General features: G+C 47.8%; 9 protein-coding genes across 9 annotated transcripts; 6 read left to right on the forward strand and 3 right to left on the reverse strand.

The window, feature by feature from the left end:
• Positions 1-794: 794 nt before the first annotated feature.
• Positions 795-1,937, forward strand: EDB91DRAFT_1054543 (aquaporin-like protein; the record flags this gene model as incomplete). Its single annotated transcript, XM_041313834.1, has 6 exons — positions 795-1,201; positions 1,263-1,389; positions 1,443-1,477; positions 1,533-1,626; positions 1,680-1,741; positions 1,790-1,937. The coding sequence occupies 6 exons, from the start codon at positions 795-797 to the stop codon at positions 1,935-1,937; spliced, it is 873 nt and encodes a 290-aa protein (XP_041176408.1).
• EDB91DRAFT_460878 (alpha beta-hydrolase) lies at positions 1,789-3,495 on the reverse strand. The gene is made up of 9 exons (XM_041327342.1): positions 3,329-3,495; positions 3,165-3,267; positions 3,039-3,111; positions 2,865-2,989; positions 2,609-2,813; positions 2,376-2,557; positions 2,240-2,322; positions 2,169-2,181; positions 1,789-2,114 (listed from the first exon to the last, which is right to left on the reverse strand). Exons 1-9 carry the CDS (start codon positions 3,399-3,401, stop codon positions 2,069-2,071), a joined length of 903 nt encoding a protein of 300 aa, XP_041176409.1. The 5' UTR covers positions 3,402-3,495; the 3' UTR covers positions 1,789-2,068.
• A 691-nt stretch (positions 3,496-4,186) lies between these two features.
• Positions 4,187-5,926, forward strand: EDB91DRAFT_1054673 (general substrate transporter; the record flags this gene model as incomplete). Its single annotated transcript, XM_041313846.1, has 3 exons — positions 4,187-4,413; positions 4,476-4,771; positions 4,821-5,926. 3 exons carry the CDS (start codon positions 4,187-4,189, stop codon positions 5,924-5,926), a joined length of 1,629 nt encoding a protein of 542 aa, XP_041176410.1.
• Positions 5,927-6,131: 205 nt separating this feature from the next.
• Positions 6,132-7,746, forward strand: EDB91DRAFT_1138893 (3-oxo-5-alpha-steroid 4-dehydrogenase-domain-containing protein). Its single transcript, XM_041318905.1, has 8 exons — positions 6,132-6,330; positions 6,385-6,543; positions 6,596-6,681; positions 6,734-6,841; positions 6,894-6,919; positions 6,970-7,085; positions 7,146-7,320; positions 7,380-7,746. The coding sequence occupies exons 1-8, from the start codon at positions 6,187-6,189 to the stop codon at positions 7,508-7,510; spliced, it is 945 nt and encodes a 314-aa protein (XP_041176411.1). The 5' UTR covers positions 6,132-6,186; the 3' UTR covers positions 7,511-7,746.
• Positions 7,747-8,071: 325 nt separating this feature from the next.
• On the reverse strand, positions 8,072-9,324 carry EDB91DRAFT_461015 (uncharacterized protein). Its single transcript, XM_041327343.1, has 5 exons — positions 9,073-9,324; positions 8,763-9,015; positions 8,475-8,712; positions 8,366-8,417; positions 8,072-8,310 (listed from the first exon to the last, which is right to left on the reverse strand). Exons 2-5 carry the CDS (start codon positions 8,902-8,904, stop codon positions 8,107-8,109), a joined length of 636 nt encoding a protein of 211 aa, XP_041176412.1. The 5' UTR covers positions 8,905-9,015; positions 9,073-9,324; the 3' UTR covers positions 8,072-8,106.
• Positions 9,325-12,096: 2,772 nt separating this feature from the next.
• EDB91DRAFT_1138910 (uncharacterized protein) lies at positions 12,097-12,970 on the reverse strand. Its single transcript, XM_041318906.1, has 3 exons — positions 12,411-12,970; positions 12,251-12,327; positions 12,097-12,204 (listed from the first exon to the last, which is right to left on the reverse strand). The coding sequence occupies exon 1, from the start codon at positions 12,842-12,844 to the stop codon at positions 12,425-12,427; it is 420 nt and encodes a 139-aa protein (XP_041176413.1). The 5' UTR covers positions 12,845-12,970; the 3' UTR covers positions 12,097-12,204; positions 12,251-12,327; positions 12,411-12,424.
• A 184-nt stretch (positions 12,971-13,154) lies between these two features.
• On the forward strand, positions 13,155-14,834 carry EDB91DRAFT_1138912 (Arv1-like family-domain-containing protein). The gene is made up of 8 exons (XM_041318907.1): positions 13,155-13,448; positions 13,499-13,714; positions 13,768-13,822; positions 13,879-13,899; positions 13,951-14,034; positions 14,089-14,212; positions 14,264-14,508; positions 14,566-14,834. The coding sequence occupies exons 1-8, from the start codon at positions 13,362-13,364 to the stop codon at positions 14,709-14,711; spliced, it is 978 nt and encodes a 325-aa protein (XP_041176414.1). The 5' UTR covers positions 13,155-13,361; the 3' UTR covers positions 14,712-14,834.
• Positions 14,835-16,554, forward strand: EDB91DRAFT_1138917 (uncharacterized protein). The gene is made up of 6 exons (XM_041318908.1): positions 14,835-15,123; positions 15,185-15,260; positions 15,317-15,393; positions 15,442-15,580; positions 15,646-15,943; positions 15,999-16,554. The coding sequence occupies exons 1-6, from the start codon at positions 14,853-14,855 to the stop codon at positions 16,176-16,178; spliced, it is 1,041 nt and encodes a 346-aa protein (XP_041176415.1). The 5' UTR covers positions 14,835-14,852; the 3' UTR covers positions 16,179-16,554.
• A 1,227-nt stretch (positions 16,555-17,781) lies between these two features.
• On the forward strand, positions 17,782-19,569 carry EDB91DRAFT_1237782 (major facilitator superfamily domain-containing protein; the record flags this gene model as incomplete). The annotated part of the gene is made up of 6 exons (XM_041321627.1): positions 17,782-17,952; positions 18,013-18,078; positions 18,144-18,304; positions 18,363-18,497; positions 18,551-18,704; positions 18,754-19,569. 6 exons carry the CDS (start codon positions 17,782-17,784, stop codon positions 19,567-19,569), a joined length of 1,503 nt encoding a protein of 500 aa, XP_041176416.1.
• Between the last annotated feature and the right edge of the window lie 1,093 nt (positions 19,570-20,662).

Consider the following 20,662-nt stretch of genomic DNA (forward strand, 5'->3'; position numbering starts at 1 on the left):
TCTCTTTGCTGGATGAAAATATGCGCTCGGAAGGCACAGATGAAGCTTGAGCAGGCAGGACATCCATAACAACACAGAATAGAAGCGGGAATGTACGTTCTTTTTGCTGACATGTGCAGACGGAACCTGCAGCACTGGATAGTAATGTGAGAATCCTTCATCACCATTCACACTAGGGGCAGGAGTTGGTGGACCTGGTGAAATGTTCCGAAGTAATTCAAAGGATTCACTTGGAGTTTGAAGTGGAGATAGCCTGATTTGGCGAGAATTCAAGTGTATTACAGGGTTGTTCAGGACTGAGATGAGAAAATGTCCACAGGCCAGCATTCTGCTGCGATGACATGGGGTCAAAAACGTTGCTCGCAGCAGTTTTGAGCTATCATGATATTTAAGTTTTTTTACTGAGGATCCAGTGGCTCTAGCCAGGGTCTCAATTCAAAGAATAGCCAAGTGAAAATATTCATATGGGCCTGGGGCCATTCACAGGGGATTACGATGTATGGATATGAAGTACACGAAATCGATCGTAAATCTCGAACCCAACGAGTTATCACTCGATTCAGTTGAGTCTCGAGTTGAAACGAAATTGGTCATTTTCGAAGCGAGCCCAGTTCACATCGAGTTTAACTCGCCTCGACAGCAACACCAGCCTACCACCTGCCGAGCCCAACTTAGTGGGTAGTGCCACCGATCGATGATCAGTCTAAAATGGAATATGTCTGAATACTATCATCGTGATGTCACGCACGCTGGGGTATAAGTGAAGGAATTACTCCTCTTTACCGCAACAAACCATGTCTCCAACAGCCAGGACGCCGTCTCGTTACTCCACCCGCGGCATGTTCAGCACCTTCAGGCTGGATTGCAAGGCTGCTGCGCTCGAGTTCGTCGGGACAACATTCTTTCTACTCCTAGGGCTCGGCGGTATTCAGGCAGCCAACGGCGAGGCCGCGTCCAGTGGTACAACTATCGAACATGTGATGTACATCGCGACGTCCATGGGGCTCAGCCTTCTGGTCTCTGCTTGGTTGTTCTACAGGATCACCGGTGGCCTCTTCAACCCCAATATCACACTCGCACTGTGTCTCGTGGGGGTGGTGAACCCCGTTAGATTTGTGTTGTTCTCTATTGCACAGCTGGTTGGAGCTATTGCTGCGTCGGCCCTGTTGCTCGCGTTGACCCCTGGACCGTTGGCTGTCAAGTAAGAAGTCGTTGTGGCTGTTGATTTTGTTGATCCTAACGAAATGTGCGCCTTGCGATAGCACGTTCCTACAACAGGGAATCAATTCAGCTCAAGGCGTTTTCATCGAAATGTTCATCACCGCAGCGCTGGTGTTAGCCGTTCTGATGCTTGCCGCTGAGAAATCCCAGGTTACTCCGTTTGCACCAGTACGGATGATTAATATATCTCACCACAAATAACGCTGAACATTATACACCAGATTGGCATTGGGCTAACACTGTTCGTTGGGCATCTGTAAGTCGGCCACCTCGCCGTATATCAATCGTCGAAATGTTGCTATTTTCCATAGATGGGCCGTCTTTTACACGGGTGCATCCATGAATACAGCACGTGCATTCGGACCTGCTGTCGTCACTGGCTTTCCTTACTCTAGTCACTGGGTTGTAAGCAAAACCAATCATTCACGGACGCACAGCTCAACTTTCCTTCCTTTTAGTACTGGGTCGGTCCGTTCCTCGGCTCTCTGCTAGGAGCGGCCTTCTACACAATGTTGAAATGGTAAGTCAAATCTACCCGGTCGCTCAAATCTGCTGACGCCCATTGTAGGATGCAATATCAAGATTTGAATCCTGCGCAAACATCCACTCATGAGAAGGACTCACCAGATCCGCTTGCCGTGGCGTTGGGTGATAAGGAGAACCCTTCTCCTGACAGCGATGGAGGAAGCGAGGGTGCAGGGACAAGCAAAGTGTAGAGTTTCAATCAAGCTCCAAGAACTTTAAATTTTGCTCAGAGAACGCAAGCCGACCGTCACCACTTTATATAACTTATACACGCATGGCGTAAATGGTGTCTTATATTGGTAGATCGCAGTTCAAGATATGTCTATTGGGTGATGAAATCTACGATGAGCTTCCTGTATTCATTCGGTCTCCAATTTGAAAGAGGTTAATGAGAGACAGAGTGATGCTTGAGGACAACTTACAGCTCAGCATGGACTGGACAGAACCGAAAGCTTCATTTAAGACGCTCATGACGGATGATAGTTGTACTTACCCCAGTGACTTGTATCAAGTTCTTTCAACTGATGCTGCTGGAAAAATTGATTGATTAACGGGATGTTGTGACGATTAATGTATCTGCTAAAGCGGTTAGCCCTTGACATAGATGTTTCTGTATGGCTAACACGAACTTGCTCTTCTTTCCCTTGATAAACAAAGCACGACCATCCCAGGATCGCTCCCCAGGCGCGTAAGGGAAAGATTCAATTTCTGGTCGACCCTCTTTCAAAATGTCGATAGGGATCTTAAATTTCAAGGGCTTTGCCTTGGTAATCTCGAGGTTCGTGAGCAGAAATGCTCGGACGTTCGGATCCTAGAAGGCATAATGAGCATACCGGAAGGTGCAAGTGTGGTTTAAAGGCACCTTCTCATGTTTAGACATTATTTCATCTGCTTCCTTTCTCGTGGAAATATTGTTTGCTTCTATTATTTCCATAGCATGTATGTGTTGGACGGTATCCTGTGAGGCTTTGGCTCTGACTGGAGCAATGTCAGACACTATAAGGTCTGCGAGCAAGTTAGAGGGTAGTTCGGGATGGAGTGCGAGGGCCATTGCGACCTTGCCGCCCCTTACGTAGAATGAGCTGTTCAACACAGTAGACTAGTAGAGGATAGCACACATAGAATGTCCCATAAGCGATATATCGCGCAGCGAGTGCTTCTGGCAAAAGTTAAAGACGTCCGCTGCCATGTGAGTATACGTCATCGGTCTAACATGCGGTGAAGATCCATGGTTTCGCAAATCCTGGTATGAGGTCAGTCGTGATATTGCGCAGAGTAAGACCTTTACTGACGAGGGTATATACGGGTCTGCCGAGGTCGCGCATAAACGCCTTGGAGAGTGATTGCCAGTTGCGCTTCGAACCGCTGTCCGCTTCATGACCATGCGATGGAAATGGACAACAGGGAACGAGACTCACAAAAACCCGTGTAGGATGAGGAGTGGTCTATGCGACCGATTTCCATCTGCAGGTATGTGTTCGTCGTGGGCCAGCTCGACGGGTAACACGGTGGACAGGCATCCTGTGAAGTGTTGAGCTAGACTCTGGAGATTGCGATAGTTCAACGAGAAATTTTGTCATACTTTTTCGCAGAGTCTGTGGAACCTCAGATGAAAAGACTGTTGAGGCTCTATGTATGGAAGACTTGAATATCATCCTGATGGCCTGGCCCGAGTGAGGCTGAGGAAAGGTCACGGCCGGTGGCTCGTACGTAAGTCAGCATGCATGGATTTTGATTGCCGGTTGATTATTCATCGATTATTTGCAACACTTGAACGTTAACTTCGAACGCTACGCTCCGGGTTGCGAGAAAGTATGTAGATGGCGCATCTCCTCGCATCTCCTTCACCTGGCCACCTGTCCGCCTGTCCTAGGCTTCTGCGCATTGGAGTGCCTAGGTCCCTCGATGACCGGCTCAAGGCCCGAAGGGCCGGAGTATACAATACACTCGAGGGGCAACCTGGGGCAACAGCTGGGGCAATACGATACAAGATCGATCATTGATCAAATGAATTTGATCGGACTATCATATGTACCTAAGTAGTCTTGACATCGGAACCCCGGGAGAACCTTGAATTGATTTAGCTTGTCACCTACTGTCACTCCTAAGTCATGACCTATTGCGCCGTGGCTGTTTGGGTGTATGTTTGTGCCTGTGCTTTGTGTCCGCTCACATCTTATATAGCCTGGCGCGTACCGACAACCGGTCCGAATTTTGTATGTTTTTGCATTTTGGGTGAATATTTCGTCATAGATCTATGTTTATCATGATAAATGTGAACACCAGGTCCTGAGTTATCGACCAGGTGACCGCTCAAATTTCATCTTTTGACCATGACAATAGATCCATGGGAATCGGTACCAGCTGATATAGGCCGATGCTATATCATAAAAGGCGGCGCCTGCTTCTAGCTAAGTACCCGCCTCACCTGCTTTCCGCCATGGGATTTAAAGACACATTGACGGATGCTTCGCGGTATCGCAATGCATACACCCTTGCCTTTTCTGCATCCTTGGGCTCCATCTTCTTCGGCTGGGACACTGGACTCATGGGTGGCATTTTAACCCTCAAGTCTTTCCAGAACTACTTTGGAATCAACAAGTTGTCCGCATCTGCTCAAGCAAATTTCAATGGAAATATTGTGTCAATTATGCAGGCGGGATGCTTGTACGTTCTTATAAATATCTAACGCTTCGCTACTGACATCTGGGCGTCTGAAAAATTTATAGCTTCGGTGTTCTATTGACTGGTTGGGCTTCTAGTCGCTTTGGACGGAAACGGTCCCTGATTGCTTCGGGTGTCATATACATCATCGGAAGCTTAATCCAGGCCGTCACTGGCCTAGGGAGCAGTCAGGCAGTCGCTCTTAAAGTGCTCTATTTCGGTCGTGTCTTTGCTGGCATCGGGGTGGGCATGGTATCCGCTTTGGCACCCTCATATATATCAGAGTGCATGCCTAGACACATCAGGGGGAGGTGTACTGGCCTTGTCCAGTTCTCTGATAACATCGGAATGATGTTGGCCTGTGAGTATGCATTTAGATCAAGTAACTTCGGCTTGATAATTGGTTATAGTCTGGGTGAACTACAGTGCTTCCATTAATATCCCATCTAGCGACTTGCAATGGCGAATGCCTTTCATAGTTCAGATGGTCCCGGGCGTCCTCTTCGTCCTCTTTATGCTCCCACAGCCTGAGTCACCTCGTTGGTTGGTCGAGCGGGAACGTTATGATGAGGCCGCAAGCACCCTTGCATACGTCGCTCGAACATCAGTCGATGACAAATCCGTCCTTCTTACACTCGACGAGATCAAAGCGGACTTCATCGGCAAGCAGCGGATATCTTTGGGCACCCAGTTCCGCATGATGGGAGAGTCACGTCAGACTGCGCTTCGCTGTTTGATCCCATCCATCCTTACCTTCTTCCAGCAATGGACTGGTACCAATGCCATCAACTACTTCAGCCCGCAGATCTTTGCCGCGCTTGGTATTACCGGTACAGCATCTGGCCTATTTGCAACAGGGATATACGGTGTCGTGAAAGTCGTCGCGGTTGGTCTTACCCTAGCGTTTGCTGTGGAAGGCTGGGGTCGCAAGATGTGTCTCTTCGTCGGTGCCCTGGGGCAAGGTTTGATGATGCTCTGGATCGGCGGCTTCGGTGCCATCCACCCGCAACCCACGATTGTTCCTGCGAGTTATGTGTCAATCATCGCCGTCTACCTCTACGCTGTATTCTATTGTCTCGGCTGGGGACCTCTGCCGTGGGTCGTGGCCAGCGAAGTTGCCCCTAATCATGTCCGCGCAGCCGCACTTACCGTCGCGGTCGGTGTCAACTGGCTATTCTCGTTCACGATTTCACGCCTGACGCCGGTGATGCTCGAGAAGATCACCTACGGGACGTTTTTGCTCTTTGGCGTGTGCTGCATTATCATGGCAGCATGGACGTATTTCTTGCTGCCTGAGACGAAGGGGTACGCACTGGAGGACATCAAGTATTTGTTTGAGAAGGATGTGATAGTGAGATCTTTGGAGGATGCGCCTGGGGGACGCGTGTTCCTTGGACGCAGGCGAGCGACTCCTGTGAAGGAAATGAGGAGAGCAGCAGATCTGCATGATTCGAGCGTCATTTCGCGGAAGGGGGATGAGGAGGAGTATATTGAAGTATCTGATCTGCAGATTTAATCATCTCAGAATGTTTTCTAATCTCCACAAATTGTCTCTATAATACGCGTATAGTAGACTTGTACAGTGTAAATCCTCTTATGCTCAGGAAGATGTTCTATAATTGCAAGCGCGTTCTGGTGTCGAGAAGCGTAGACATGTCTGAAAATAGCAATAATTCGGCAACTCAAACGATGCCGGTCTGCACGGGCAACGGCGCGTCTAAGTTGCAAACTGCCAATTACGTTGTACTCGAACTGTTGAAGAACTTCTCATACACGATGGTCACCGTAAACGTATCTGCCACTGGGAAGCCAATTGCACTTGCTCGTGGCCTCCCCATGGTCGTGGAGCTCCCAGGGAAGCAGCTCGAGGACGCGACTATCGGAGATGTCAAGAGTGCAATAGCGAAAAAATATCCCAAAGTAAGTCCAGTTCTATCCAAACAGCTGGACAACATTTACAGATGAATCTTCAAGTTCCACTTGGACCGTCAGAAAATCACCCTCAAAGATTCCAAGAATCTTCTGACTGATGACGTTACATTGAAGGATGCAGGTGTGGTGGAGGGCGGGGAGTTGTCTGTGAAAGACCTTGGCGCACAAGTGAGCTGGAAAACCGTGTTCTTGGTTGAATATGTGAGCATCTCGTGCATTTCCTGATTGTCAGCTACTGACGCGTCATCCGTAGGCTGGGCCAATGCTCATCCACCCAGCAATATATTACTTCCCTGAGATATTTTATGGTGGGCCCGTACAGCATAGTATGCTCCAACGGTATTCGCGTGCACGACTTCCGTATTGTAATGGTTTGCTCAAGTACTATCAGCTATGTCTTAACATTCGTCATGCTACACTTCGCCAAACGTGAGCTAGAAACGCTATTCGTGCATCGTTTCTCGCATGCAACCATGCCCTTCAAGAATATCTTCAAGAAGTACGCGTTTCGAGAATGTATGTCGCTGTGTAGGCTAACGCGTGTTTGGCAGTTCTGCCCATTATCATCTTGGCAGTGGTATGTCTTTGCGTCCTTGGGAAATAGCACTCAAACTGACTGCACAAAAGGCCTTGCCCTTGCGTACTCTATTTACAGCCCTGTGTACGGTGCTACCTCTCCCTACATCCGCGGAACCGCTCGCAATAACCCTATGTACATTCAAGCTGGTGCTGCTATCTGGCTGGTGCGTGCCTTGGTATTTTGGTATGCGCGCAACACCTACTGAATGCCTGCCTACTTGTAGTTCTCCGAGATCTCTAATCTCATCACTCACATCAAGCTCCGTACGCTCCGACCTGCAGGAAGCCGCAAACGTGCCATTCCCCAAGGATACGGCTTCAACCTCGTCTCGTTCCCGAACTACTTCTTCGAGTTCCTCGGGTGGTTGGTCATTGCGGCGCTCACGGGAAGCTACGCTGGTACGTGCTATTCCCTCGTCTTTGTGTGTGTATTCTGAAGTCATGTTCCGCGGACCTAGCATGGATCTTCCTCGCCGTTTCGACGTCTCAGATGTACGTCTGGGCTGTCAAGAAGCATCGTGCATATAGGAAGGAGTTTGGGAGCGAATATCCGAGGGATAGGAAGGCGATGTTCCCTTTCCTTGCGTAAATGGTGTGTGGCGTATCTTAGTCTTAGTAGCATGCCACTATACGTGTGCAAATATACCCGAGGATGGGTCCTCTCGTGTCTATCGGAACCACGAGACTATAGTTTGTTGCATGTTATTCCCTTCCATCTCGTGAACCAAAGGTGAAACGCGTGTAAGGGAGAGAAGCTGCTTAGATGTTACACTACTGTAAGCACACTGGCTTACCTGAGTTCCCATACTCAGTATATATACTGTCGCTGATACTGAAAGCTAAGCTTTCAGTATTCTACCTTTTGGTGTAACGGTTATGCGCGTGCGGCAGTCTGACCTACTTACAACTACTTCCCATATTCAGCATCGAGCACCGAGAGATTGGGTTGCTTCCAAAACGTAATACTATCGTATGATTTCAGCTTGCAACTTGGTCGTATGGGTAGGCAGTACTTGGTGCCTGTAGTGATAAGTACACCAAGAAATTGGTTTGTACAGCCCTATTCCCTCTTCAAATCTACCTCAGAAGTTCAGAACATAAATAAACTTATTTAAGTACCGCGACCGTCGAAACCCCGGACAGAATTCTCCTGCTCCTGTAGAATACCCGACAACTTTTCTCGTGCTACACATCACTGCCAGCTGACACATGTTCGCGCTCCTGGAAGGCAATGGAAGTCATGACGGTTGCTGCGTCGGAGTTGGCCACGAGCTTAGCGTGATATTTTCGAACGCTAAGGATGAGGCGCGGTCCTAACACAAACATCTGCAAAATCTCAACAATTTCAAGAAAGGAACTATATATTAAAGCTCCCATGGAATTTTCGGCCTATAGAAATGATGAACAATGGTGACATGCAGAGGTCGGTGACAGATGGGCGTACCGTGATCTTTGGAGAGAGAGAACCAAGCTGGAGGCAAGCAACAACAGCAAAGCTAGCACGTGCGGAACGTCAGCAGGAAAAGATAACCACGTCCACACTGCGAGCCCACCTTGCAAAGTAAAGCGCGTGGGATTCTATTAACACTGTGAAACAGTCCCCGAGGGTCGAACCCGTCGATGATCCCAGTCGTCGCAGGTCACGAAAATGTTTCATAGCAATCCAGACTGCAAGACACAGTACAAGGACCTCCCATATAGTGCTGAGTATCCAAACCATTCTGATCAGAATTTGGACGCCTCCCCCGTAGTAAAAGGTGCACTCATAGGTGCCATCGAGGATGAGCTCCTCTGGTATTCGTCCGATCAGCCTGATTCTTTGATACGCAACTAAAGCTTACCCCCTGAAAGATTCTTGAGTGCAATTCCGGACATCACTCCACAGCTGATATTGACAGCCAGGAAGATCGCAATGAGAAAAATAAGCATCTTTCTGGATCCCTGATACATGGCATGTAACCGAACAATCATGATGACTTGCATGATATTTCAATCAAGTCAATGTCACTGAGGTATTGTAGCTGGATAGCTCACCGCCCAGCATGGCAGCTATGACCACATTTGACCCATTTATCGCAGAGTAAATGCTATAGCCTGAAGCACTCATTTAGCGACCACCCTCGTATGATCAAACACTCGAAACAAACTCACAACTGTTATAGTCATTATATCGAACCAATAATGTTGTTGAGAATATCACTCACCCCTACGTAGGAGTGCAGTTAATTGGACGGAAATAGCAAGTATCAGCGCAGTATCCTCACTGAATCTGTCACCTCGACTGACAGAATATTTGCTGTAGGCCGCCGGTCAGAAGAAATACAACCAGTGCATACAAGACATACGCAGAATGTAAACACTGATGGTGAGAGATGGCTTATTAGCACCGCGTCACCTTGTTAGCTTTGCAAACATACACAGTATATGGTATTGCAGCATAGCGCAGCTAGAATATTCTGACGTCAGCACAACTTGCCAACTGCGCTTATAACACAACCCACGTACACTAAGATAGAATCGACATGAGGGACCAGCGTTTCCTCTGTCCCAAATTAATTGTGTCATCTCCTGTTGATATGGGACTCTGCTCACCCAGACTAGCTCAACCTATCAAACAATTCTAGTGAGACGGCTGCTCAGGTAATGACATCAACCTACCTCTTGACCGAATGTCAGTACTGGAAATATCATCAGGATATTAACGAGTCTTTACTACTATCTTTCTCACCGGAATCATATATCACTGCAGCAGTGGAGGCAACTGCGAAACCGCAGTCAAGGTTAAATGGAGACATCGCTGACGTGATCTAAGTGGATCTCCACGAACCTATCCAATAGCTGAAGAAACGATTCGAATTGATTATCGGCCACCAACTGGGATCATTTGAGACTAGAGTCATATTCGAGGGATGGGTGTGAGTGAGCGGCGAAATTGGTGGACGTATAATGATGGCGTTTGTGGTATATATGCTATCGTCTGGCGCTTACACCATCGAAATTGGCATTATAAGGATAATCTTCGTTTCTGCCTTGATGGCTAATAGTCATCTGAAATCGAGTCAGAAAGTGGAAGACTTCGATTGAATCAAACAAGCTGTTCGACGATGCGGTTGGCAGATCTACAAAGCAGTGTCACTGTGTCACACACGCAGATGTTCCTGCTCCACTGTTCAGGGGTTCTATCAGTGAAATCATGTAGTTCATCGATCTAACACAGGCCTAGGTGTGATCTGACTATCGAAGCATCTCAAATAATTCTTGAAGAGCATCGGCTCTCTCTCCGACTGGCTGGCGCGGGCCCTGGGTCTGTAATAGGCTAATAGCTCATCCAAAGTCTTGAAACAAGGTAACAGTCTGTCGACATGACACCAGAAAGTCATCAATTAAAAACGGAATAGAGTAACTCACCTCCCCCACCCAAGCTGCCAACATGCGTTTGCAATGCCCGCAAGCACATCATTCAATGCCTGATCGCCCTCCATCGTCGGGCTGTAATTTGATAACTATGGAAAGAAGTACGTTAAGGGCAGTCTGACTCGGATGCAAAACCGGTGCACAACGCACCGCACTACATCAATCATGCAGCTGATAGATTGTGGGGCGATCATTTTGCACATCCAGATGCATTCTAATCGATGGTCCGTGGTTGGTCAATCTAGTAAAGACTAGTGAATATATCACGCCATCCCCAAATTCGAATCACTGAATGAGAGGCCGCAGGGGAGAAAAAGGACTCGAGTGCGTCTTCAAAACAGGTCCAATCGATGAGATATTGCATTTCAGTGATGCGTCCACGCCACTGCTGCCAGTGCGCGGTTTTTGTTCCTTGGTTGTGATATCGCTGTGATAAAGATCCTGCAGTGAGTTTTTTGCCGTATCTCTCTCATACATCGACCGGGTCAAGTCGGGAAAGAAAACAACATCACTGAAATGCAATATCTCATCGATTGAGGCTGGCCATCAGTAAACCAGTGAGACTCAGATATTAGTAGATATTGTAGTATTTTTAAGCCCAATGCTTCTTTCCTATACAATCTAATTAAAGCAATGTAATCACGCCAATTCACTTGGTTCAGACTTATATACAGTTATCAATGGGCATTTGAGACGCGAAATTGAGAATTTATGTACTACACCTATACAACAACTCTGTCATGTTTTTTCCTGACAAGTAGTCTACCTCAACACTCCAGATCTGAATTTTTAGAGAAAAATATCCAACCACTCGAGCACAACGTCCAAAACAGTGAGGGGACCTCTTTTTTGAGCAATTTCACTGATTATGTTCATAAAAATTTTGATATCACGTGAGAGGCAAGATCGATTATCCTTGTGGAAGTATTTTTGAGGCCATGACATGTGTTGTGAATGCGGGAGATGTGTTTGTATCAAGGACTGATAGACAACTGTATTGCTTTACATTACTTCATATTACTTTATATTGTTTTATAACGTATATAGGAAAGAGCATTTCGGCTTACAAAATATGGGAGTATCGGTGGCTCACCGGTTTACTGATGGCCCCTGTTTGATTGTTTCATGGAGGGTCAAAGTCCAAGGGATTCCCCAGAGTCTAGAACGGAGGTCTGTGAATCAGAAACAAACGCATGTGTGTAGCTTGCAGCTTTCTGCAGCTCTTCCAAGGTCATCCTCAAAAGATTAGCTCACTCAAGTGGGCTGAGGATACGACGACCTTCAATGTACACAGGCAGAGCATCGCGTACACTTGCTTCTGCTTGATATCGCTCCTGACAGGTTTTAAGTGTTGATGCCACAGGGTCGTCCGTAGTGTCTTGTTCGCAAGCAACGTCGGTATTGGCAGGTATCATGATGGAGGTACTTATGAGCAACTGATGAACATTACGGCCAACGAGTCTCTGCGACCTATCAGGAAGCCAAGTACTGTCGAATTGGACGCTTGTGCCACAGGTCTCCTAATAGGCATAGTACTTGGAACCATCGTAATAATGGCCTCTTGAGACTCCTTGGACCGGGATGCTAGCGTTACGACCAGCCGCAAATGAAAGTAAGTTGAAGGTACGCGAAACAAGCTACCGAACGCCGGTAATTTCCGACAGCACTTGGTCTGTTCAGACTGTTCATTTCCTGTTGTAAGCGCGCCTAGGTTGTTTACTTCTGTGACTCACTTGTGCATTAGCCTAAGACCTCATTGTTTAGGGAATTTCGCCGTCCTAGAAGATGGACTAAGACGTCATCAGTCATTCGAAAGCTCCGCGCGACAGCGCGTATAACTTAGATAGAGTGGCTGGACAAGCCGAATAAGTACGTCGAGCTTACTCACCCGAGTTAACGCTGACCTTCTTGATAGTCTTACGACACATCAACAAGTTGACATTAATATTACTCTGGATTTGCTGTATGCAAGACTTGCAAACTCATTTCAGTGCATGTACATGAACCTCTTTCTGCGCGAACACAAATAATCAAGGAATAGGCACCCCATCGACTCCATCGTACTGATCGTTCAGAAACGATTAAGCTTTCAGATAGGACCACCTCCTTTCTTCGGGACTGAGCAACCTAGCAAATGCAGCTCAAAGCTACTTTTACCTCCAAACGTCACACCGCATCGCCGGCAGGGATATGTTACGCCGAGATGCACATCTTGGATGTGTCTGACAACGACGCCTTTCTTCATATGTTGTGCGCAGCCATCCCACCAGCATGTCAGGGCGGTGTCTTCTGCCCCCCGGCATCCATGAACACTGCGGAGGTGCAAGGATAGCGCGTCGCCTTTGAGGACGTCGCGGCAGCGCAGTCCATCACCTCTGTCCCACATGCAGATTATTTTGTCTTTCAGCAAGGTGGGTGGGGACGGTGCCTTTTTTGAGATGGTGAGCAAGCTTGATCTGAATCGCGAGGAATGTGGACTCACCAGCCCAATGGTGTATATGACGGTCATGGAGGTTCCAATATTAATGTTAGAGCGGGGTGTGGTGGTCTATTGAAAGCGCAAGGCAGTTCATCCCGACCCTCTTATCAGAACATGATATCTAGTGAACTATGTTAATAAAACATCTGAAGGGTGGTCCAAAAAGGCAGGCGCTATTGTCATTTCAAACAGGCTTTGCTCACTGTCTCAACGTTCTGTTCAACGTTCTGGTTTAAGCTACTTTCAGTGAAACTACTCTGAAACTAAGTTGTTGTGAGTCTGAATCAGGGGATGATCCAAAAAGGCAGGCGCTGTTGTCTCGGTGTGTCAGATTTTGTCAGGACTCAGAACGTTCTACTTTGATTCTGGTTCAACGTCCTGTAGTTCTGGTTCAAACTACTCTTGAAACTGGTACTACTAGCAGTAAAACAAGTGGTGTTAGAATCAGCTTCGAGAGCCACTACTAAGTACTAAGGACTAGAGCTGGCAATTGCTTACATGGCATATTCGAGGCTTGACCACAACCTTGTCACTTTCCTGTTCCAGCATGCCCATCTGTATCACTTGCACACACACCATATCCTACCTCTACACAGTTTACGAGTCTGCATACAACCTGAGACTTGAACAATGCGTTGGTGCGCAGTGTCACTCATTCCGGTTTCATTCTAACGCGACGGACAGAGCAAATGCATGAAATTCGCAGATCCATATGTCGAGCACGACTCGTTGACACTCCTCTTGGACCTCATTCTGCTGAAGCGAGAAGTGTACAGGCATTTGATATATAATAGAGGGACGGAGCCGCGAAAGGCGCTCGGGAAGAGCAAGAGTAGCCTCGAGGGAAATGAGGAGGATGAGCACAGGCTGGCTACTAGCAAGAACCGACAAAGGGAGAAAGTGAGGGATACTGAGTCCTACAGATGATGCAATTGCTGAGTACCCTTCAATAGGACAGGTGGTGGCTCATTTTGAAGCTTGCCTGCGGGCTTATCACCGTCGACGCATGTACGTGAAGTCATCCTCCACGAATTAAACTATGCACTCTGGCTCATTCATGTTAGTTATCCGGTGGGCACAGCTTAGTGAGCTTTATTTTGTGTTCAAAAAGGCTGTCGCATGTTCATGGTCATTAGATCCTCAGATATCCGCAGACGTGTCACGGTGGACGGTTGAAACCAACATCGTGTTCCTCCGAATCCTCGTGGGATGCCTAATAGGTGACATACACGTAGTTTTGATTTGAGTATCATGCTGACGTGTTTTTTTTGCAGAAACGGTTGCATTCCACGGAGGAGTAGTGTTTGCATCGTATTTTGTACTCGCGCTCTCAGATTGTCTTCGTTCGAGGAGACGTACCTCGCATATAGAAATACCAGGTGTTCGACAACAGTTCAAGTAAGGCTCATTATTCGCTGTAGTTATCGATACCTCATTGCCAATGCTTAGATTTTCGCTCATCCCTCTGACAATTTTCTACTCCTCACTCACAAAGCTTTTCCTTCTCTTCTTGCTTACAATATGGCGCCCTTCTGCATCCAAACCTGGAGGTTCTCCATACCATTGGGACTCCTCATACTACAGCAGCACCCTTGTAACACGTGCCCTCGAGATTTGGGATGAGGACAAACTAGATCGTGAGTGGGTCGTCAGGAATGTTTTGGGTGGAATGGCGACCGGATTTGGACTTCGAGGTCTGACATGATTTGAATTTCTTGGAATTCATAATTCACTGAATGATCTCCTCGTAGTCGTGCTCGACTGCCATCCTGTCTTTACAACAGTGGTGATTCTGATCGGGTGGTTAGCGAAAACAGTTGTTGCGGGGTTGCTCAAAAATTGGGTGGGCGGAGACGAGCATACTGGGGACGAATGGATGGCGTATAGCATCCCATAGTAGACTTTGATTTGGATCGTCGTCTAGACTCCTAGGCTCGGAGTCTAGTTTATTAGCCGATGTGGGACCCCTGACACCATCGGAGTACATACAATCCAATACCTACATACCCTTCAAGACTCTTTACCACTAACCATAGCGATGCCTGCACTTTCCAGTTCATCTTCTCGTGCCCTGAACGCGATCCTACCACTTGTCGCGTCAGGACAGCCCTACGAAGCGCACCAGAAAGCACGCACCTTTGCATCGCGGTACAACAAGTCTGGGCAGTACGACACTGCCATCGACGTGCTCTTCCAGAGTGCAAGGGAGCTCCTGAAAGCTGGTCAGCAGGGTAGTGGAACGGATTTGACGTCGTTCCTTATAGATGTGTATGAGAGCAAGGGCGAGGCCGTGGATGATGAGTCTCGAGGTGCGTACTCCCGATCCACCGCGATGGTCAAGGGAATACGTCACTGATTCGATATGCGTAGGGAGACTAACGCAGCTCATCGCGCTGACTGGATCATCGGGGTCATGGAGAAAGACGATCATTGATAAATCCATAGCGTACGGATGATCCAGATCGGTTTGACCTGGGCTGATCATTGCAATGCGTTGACTAGATGGTCAGCAAAACACGGTGGTTGTCCCGCGGGTGACCAGGACCTGCACCACTATATTGGCGAGCTGCTCTATAAAGGTATATGACCACCTCCACAAAGGTGATCACCGTGCTGACGATGCGCAGATGGGGCCTTTGACGTGGCAGAGCCTCACTTCCTTGCGTCAGGCAAAAGAGATAGCGCGCGTTTACTAGCAAATATGATGGTAGAATGGTCTGCAGCGGGCGGAGCTCCTGGAATCTTTGCTCTTCGAGGCACACTTCCGTAAGTCAGGACTCCACATCCACACCACCCTCTCCATTATCTAGCTCATGGCATTGCCATCGCAGATATCTACAAAACGGCAACATCATTGCGGCTCGCACCTTTATCTCGCAGTTCATTGCACAACTAATTTCATCTCGACCGAATCTGCTTTCGCCACTGCAAACTTCCCCCTTGCCTGTCCCCCCTACCAGTGAAATAATATATACGATTGAGCCCGTGCTCAATTTCTGTCAGCTCGCTGTCTTGACATGTCAACGTGCGAATGGGGATAAGAATAAAGTGATGCGCGAGAGTTGGGTAAGACTTTGCGGCACATATCAAGCTAAAGGTGGCGTCTTAGGAACCAGGGATGTTCGGGCGGTAAGTCGGCCTGCTACAAAGGTCGGATTTTCTAAAAACAACCCGCACTATTTAGGCACTACAGGAGATAGCAACCTTATACTTTGCAATTCCTCCCCCACGCACCCAGCCTGATAATCCATTCGGGGCTATGCTCTCCTCCATGTTGGGCGGTGGGATGCCGGGTGGAGGGGCACCTCAGCGGCGGATGCTGTCTCCCGCTGGGAGTGGACCAGGGACGCTAGGACTGGATTAGCCTTCATTCTTATGCTTCTGGTTTAGGCATTAGCGGGGACGGACACGAGACGGTAGGGTAATTGAAAGGGACGTGCTAATGGGTGCATCTTCGGGGCCGGCTGAAGCTATGTTTAATGATCATGATCTGCCTTTTCGTGGAAGATTGGTGGTCTCCAGTAGCGGTATCTAACTTCATGCACCGCATATGAGACAGTCGCTATGTTGTACTATGGTGCGGTTCACTTAGTCCCCGCCTACTTTGTGCAAACGCCAATTTCATCAACGTGAAATCCCAACCCTAACCTTAGCATATCTATACAGGGAATGGTGACTTCCAGCTCAATGATTCTTCGATATTAGTTCGTAGTCTGTGACAGTCGAGCGATTGTAGAGCGAAAATGTATCAAAATATCTAACGAACGTCGCGCACAGCAGGAACCATCATCTATGGGCAAAAAACACCAAAATTTCACTGCTGCTCGAGCCAGAACTGCAAGATGGAATCTCACTGTGCCCTCTCCAAGTCCCGAGGCTGCTGCTGATTCAGAGCCTCCGATCCAGCAATGCGAAGACACGGAACCACATGATTACATTAACATTGAATCTGATTCATGCTCAGAATGTGAGTATACAGGTGGGGTCAATGTTGACAGCTCCGACAGTGATTATGAACCTGGAGATTAAAATACCTCCGTGACAACTGTGACAGCTCATTCGAGACGTTGAAGACAAACATGCTGAAAGTACTCGAATCTGTCCAGGTGAACACTGTTCGGCTGTGGGAACATCGTATGCACAGGTGGATAGAGACTTGCAGATCAAGCTTACCAACAAAGGAGGCTCAATTACAGGTCCAACCGAAAGTAGGCGGTGACTAAGTGGACCGCATCATATTGATTCCTCCGAATAGGCTCGGGAGTCGGGACCAGCATCAAAACTCACGTCAAAAACAGACTGGTCACGAGTCTAGCGCTTAGCCCGAACCGATCGCTTCATTTTTTGTCACCACAACATCTCCGATTTGCTCCAAATGGCTAAACACAAGCTAGAGCATCTATTTCTCTACTTATTGTCACTCAGATTTTGCATGGTTTGACAGAATGTGAATGGGTAGTATCATCCCTGCAACTTAACGGGTACGGGTACGGTGTTGTACCCGTGCTATACCCTAATATTATTTGTCATTGATACTGACTGCGAAGGACACTTTACGTGCAGTCCAATTCATTCAAGTTTTCTTCTCATGAAAACCGCAATCGCGCTACAATCGACGTTTCTTGCATGAAATCAATCTTTGTGTTTGTCACCTCTACATGTCCGCCAAGCCAGTAGTGATACTGCGCATGTGCAAATAGAACTGTGCTCCGGCCGGTACTACATCTACATGCCCAGCCAGCACTACCTACTGAGTTCCGGCCGGTTACCAGTTCGGCATCAGAGAACTCGTGAGTTTCCCCCTTACGTTGATTGCGGTAATTTTACGCCGTTCAATACTTACATGACTGACGGCACCCTAGTGCATGATGAGACATATAGACCCGATGTACTTCGGGTTCGTTGTATCTGTTTCTAACTCCCGACTCCCGACTCCTGGACAGTGTTTTCAGTCCTAACTCGCCATAATGGACACTGCCGATTGTCCTCGTACAGAAAGCGAGACCACGCCTCTGATCCCTGAAGGTGCCTCGAAAAGGTCCAAAACGCCTCTCCCAAAATTCCAGATGGGCATAATTTTGGTACTGCAACTTGTGGAACCTATGACATCGATGTCAATATTCCCGTACATCAATCAGGTATGTGACTTTACAAGAAGATCGCATTTTTCTGCAACATCCGTTTTTGACTGTTATAAGCTCATTAGAAATCTTGGCATCACTGGAGGCGATGATGCGGCTGTGGGATATTATGCTGGAATAATCGTAGGTGTCGAGATTACGACTCGAAAAGATCATGATTTCCTCATACTATCGGATGTAATTGGCAGGAATCTCTGTTCTTTGTCGCGCAGGCACTGATGGTGCTGAGGTGGAGTCGGTTGTCCGACCGCATTGGACGCAAACCAGTGTTAGCCATTGGACTATTAGGAACTTGCATTTCGATGCTGTGTTTTGGCCTCTCCACGACCTTCTGGAGCCTTGTCGTTAGGTATATCTTCATGCGAAGAAATAAGCACAACGCTGATGTCGTTCCTTGCTTTCTCTAGCCGCTGCATATGCGGTGCACTGAACGGTAACATTGGAGTCTTGAGAACTACGATGGCTGAATTGACGGACTCTACCAATATGGCTCAGGGATCTGCCTTGTTGCAGGTCTTCTGGAGGGTTGGAACCTTTGTTGGGTAAGTGGAAGTGTTAACTATAGGGACGGCCAATGATAAAATTCGCATGCTAGCCCTTTAATTGGCGGAATGCTCGCGCGTCCACAAGATAACTGGCCCAGATTATTCGCTCATGCATTTTGGAGCAAATACCCATACTTTCTGCCTTGCGCAGCGTGTGCTTGTATCGTTGTCTCGGCCTATGTGATGTTGTTATTTTTCGAAGAAGTAGGTCCTAAATACTTGTCTCATCACATAAGTTACTTACGATCAGCAGACATTATCAACCAAACGTCGGTCAAAGTTGATATCAACTTCCTTCGGCGTTCCAAGCGGAGCCGACATTGAGGATCGTGAAATGCTTGCGCAAAAATCCATGGCAGTTACGCCCATGCGATCTCTCCTCACGCCAACTATTGTCATTCCAATTGCAAACTTCGCCTTGCTAGCTTTCCTTGACATTTCCCTCCGGACTCTGATGCCGTTGTTCTTCTCGATGCCTATGCACCTCGGTGGCCTTGGTTTTAGTCCTTCTTCCATTGGCTCGTGGCTGGCATTGCTTGGGATTGCGGACTGTGTCTTACAAGCTCTGTTCTTCGCCAAGATCGTCAATTGGCTTGGTCCAAAGCGTCTATTCTGCATGGCAGTGTCGTGCTTTCCGCCAGTCATGCTTGTGTTTCCGATCGTGTCGTGGCTTGTACACACAAGGGGGTTTGTTGATCATGCAATCACGTTTCTATTACTTGGCCAACTTGTTCTAACACTTATATGGAGTATGGCATTTGGTGCGCGTCACAATGAAACCGACCTGTCTTCACAAGTAACCGACTTTATTACAGCGACTGTCTTCATGTTTATTACGGCTTCTGCTCCTGCAAAGAACGTTCTTGGCGCGATCAATGGTCTTGGCCAAACCTCTGCGTCAGTGGCTCGTGCCATTGGGCCCGCCTTAGCGACTTCGCTCTTCGCATTTTCAAAAGAACACAACCTTCTCAATGGAAACGCCGTATTTGTCGTTTTGATTGTGTTGGCTAGTGTGTTGAGGTGGTTGGGGTCGCAGCTGCCAGATGAACTACAAGATAGGGATGAATAAAAGTGCGAGAGCAGGAACTTAAGGCATGAGGGTGTGGGATCATGGATGTAGGGTTTCGGGCGCATGTATGATATATATACCCTGAAGCTTATCCTATAGCATCGTTCTGCGCCTTGACGTTGGAGCTCGCCGAAAACTTTTGTAGGCCTCTTTGTTTCTAGTTGTTCGTCGCCCCGCCCACTATCCCCATCGTGCATGACGTAGACGATGGATGACATGCTGACCACTACTCCTCAGAGAGTATTAGCCAGGATAAATGGGTTGCAAAGTAACACTGAAGCGATATTGAAGATACGCAGTCCTCGCAAGCGGATATAAATTATTCTTGCAGCCAGATGAACAGTCAAAAGCCCCACATGCGAGACGAAGGAACAAACGGTACACAATTTCATCATGATGTACGGGCAATACAGACACCAGATATCCAATGCTCTTAGACCGAGAATGCCAAATGGAACTTACCACCTGTAAACTCTACTCAACAACCCCAAGTTCGTTCACCACTCTTCCGCTATGTCGCTGAAAGGAAAACTCGGAACGCAATTTGGTTTTGGAGACGTCACACCACCAGAACGTGTTAATTAGACGCCAAGTCTTGTTCATTGCTGGTTGCTTGGAGGTCGTGGGTATGCCATGCCAGCGTGGCGGTCGTCAAGATCAAATGTCCGACTTACAACGAATTTTTGAAACAAGTCCTTGTACGTAGGACATTCAGTCTTCTTGGATGTATAATTTTGACGCTCCGTATTTCGAAATGTTGCCAGTCAAAAGGCATTGGTGAAAGTGGTTTCTGTGTGGGCGTGATCATCATAAGTGGAAGGGTGCTTCCTGCTGGAACTGTTGTAGCTCTGGAAGATATAATGTGAATTTGACAACGGCGGACGAAGTGTGGCTGAAGATTGGGAAGTCGATGTAGTTTTCTGGCTCTGGCACCAGATCAGAGCAGAGTAACAGAAGTCTGAGGGAGAGGGGAGGACTGAGGGGGTGACTGAGGGAAGCGGAGTATCATGATTGTCCTTTTGCCAGGTCACGCGTGTGCCTTTGTATGATCGTGTAGTCTAAGGGAAGAAAGAGAGAGGAGGTTTGAGTGAGA

The sequence above is a fragment of the Suillus paluster genome, assembly GCF_016628075.1.
Source record: "Suillus paluster strain FC165 chromosome Unknown EDB91scaffold_32, whole genome shotgun sequence".
In the NCBI taxonomy this organism is placed as follows: Eukaryota; Fungi; Basidiomycota; class Agaricomycetes; order Boletales; family Suillaceae; genus Suillus; species Suillus paluster.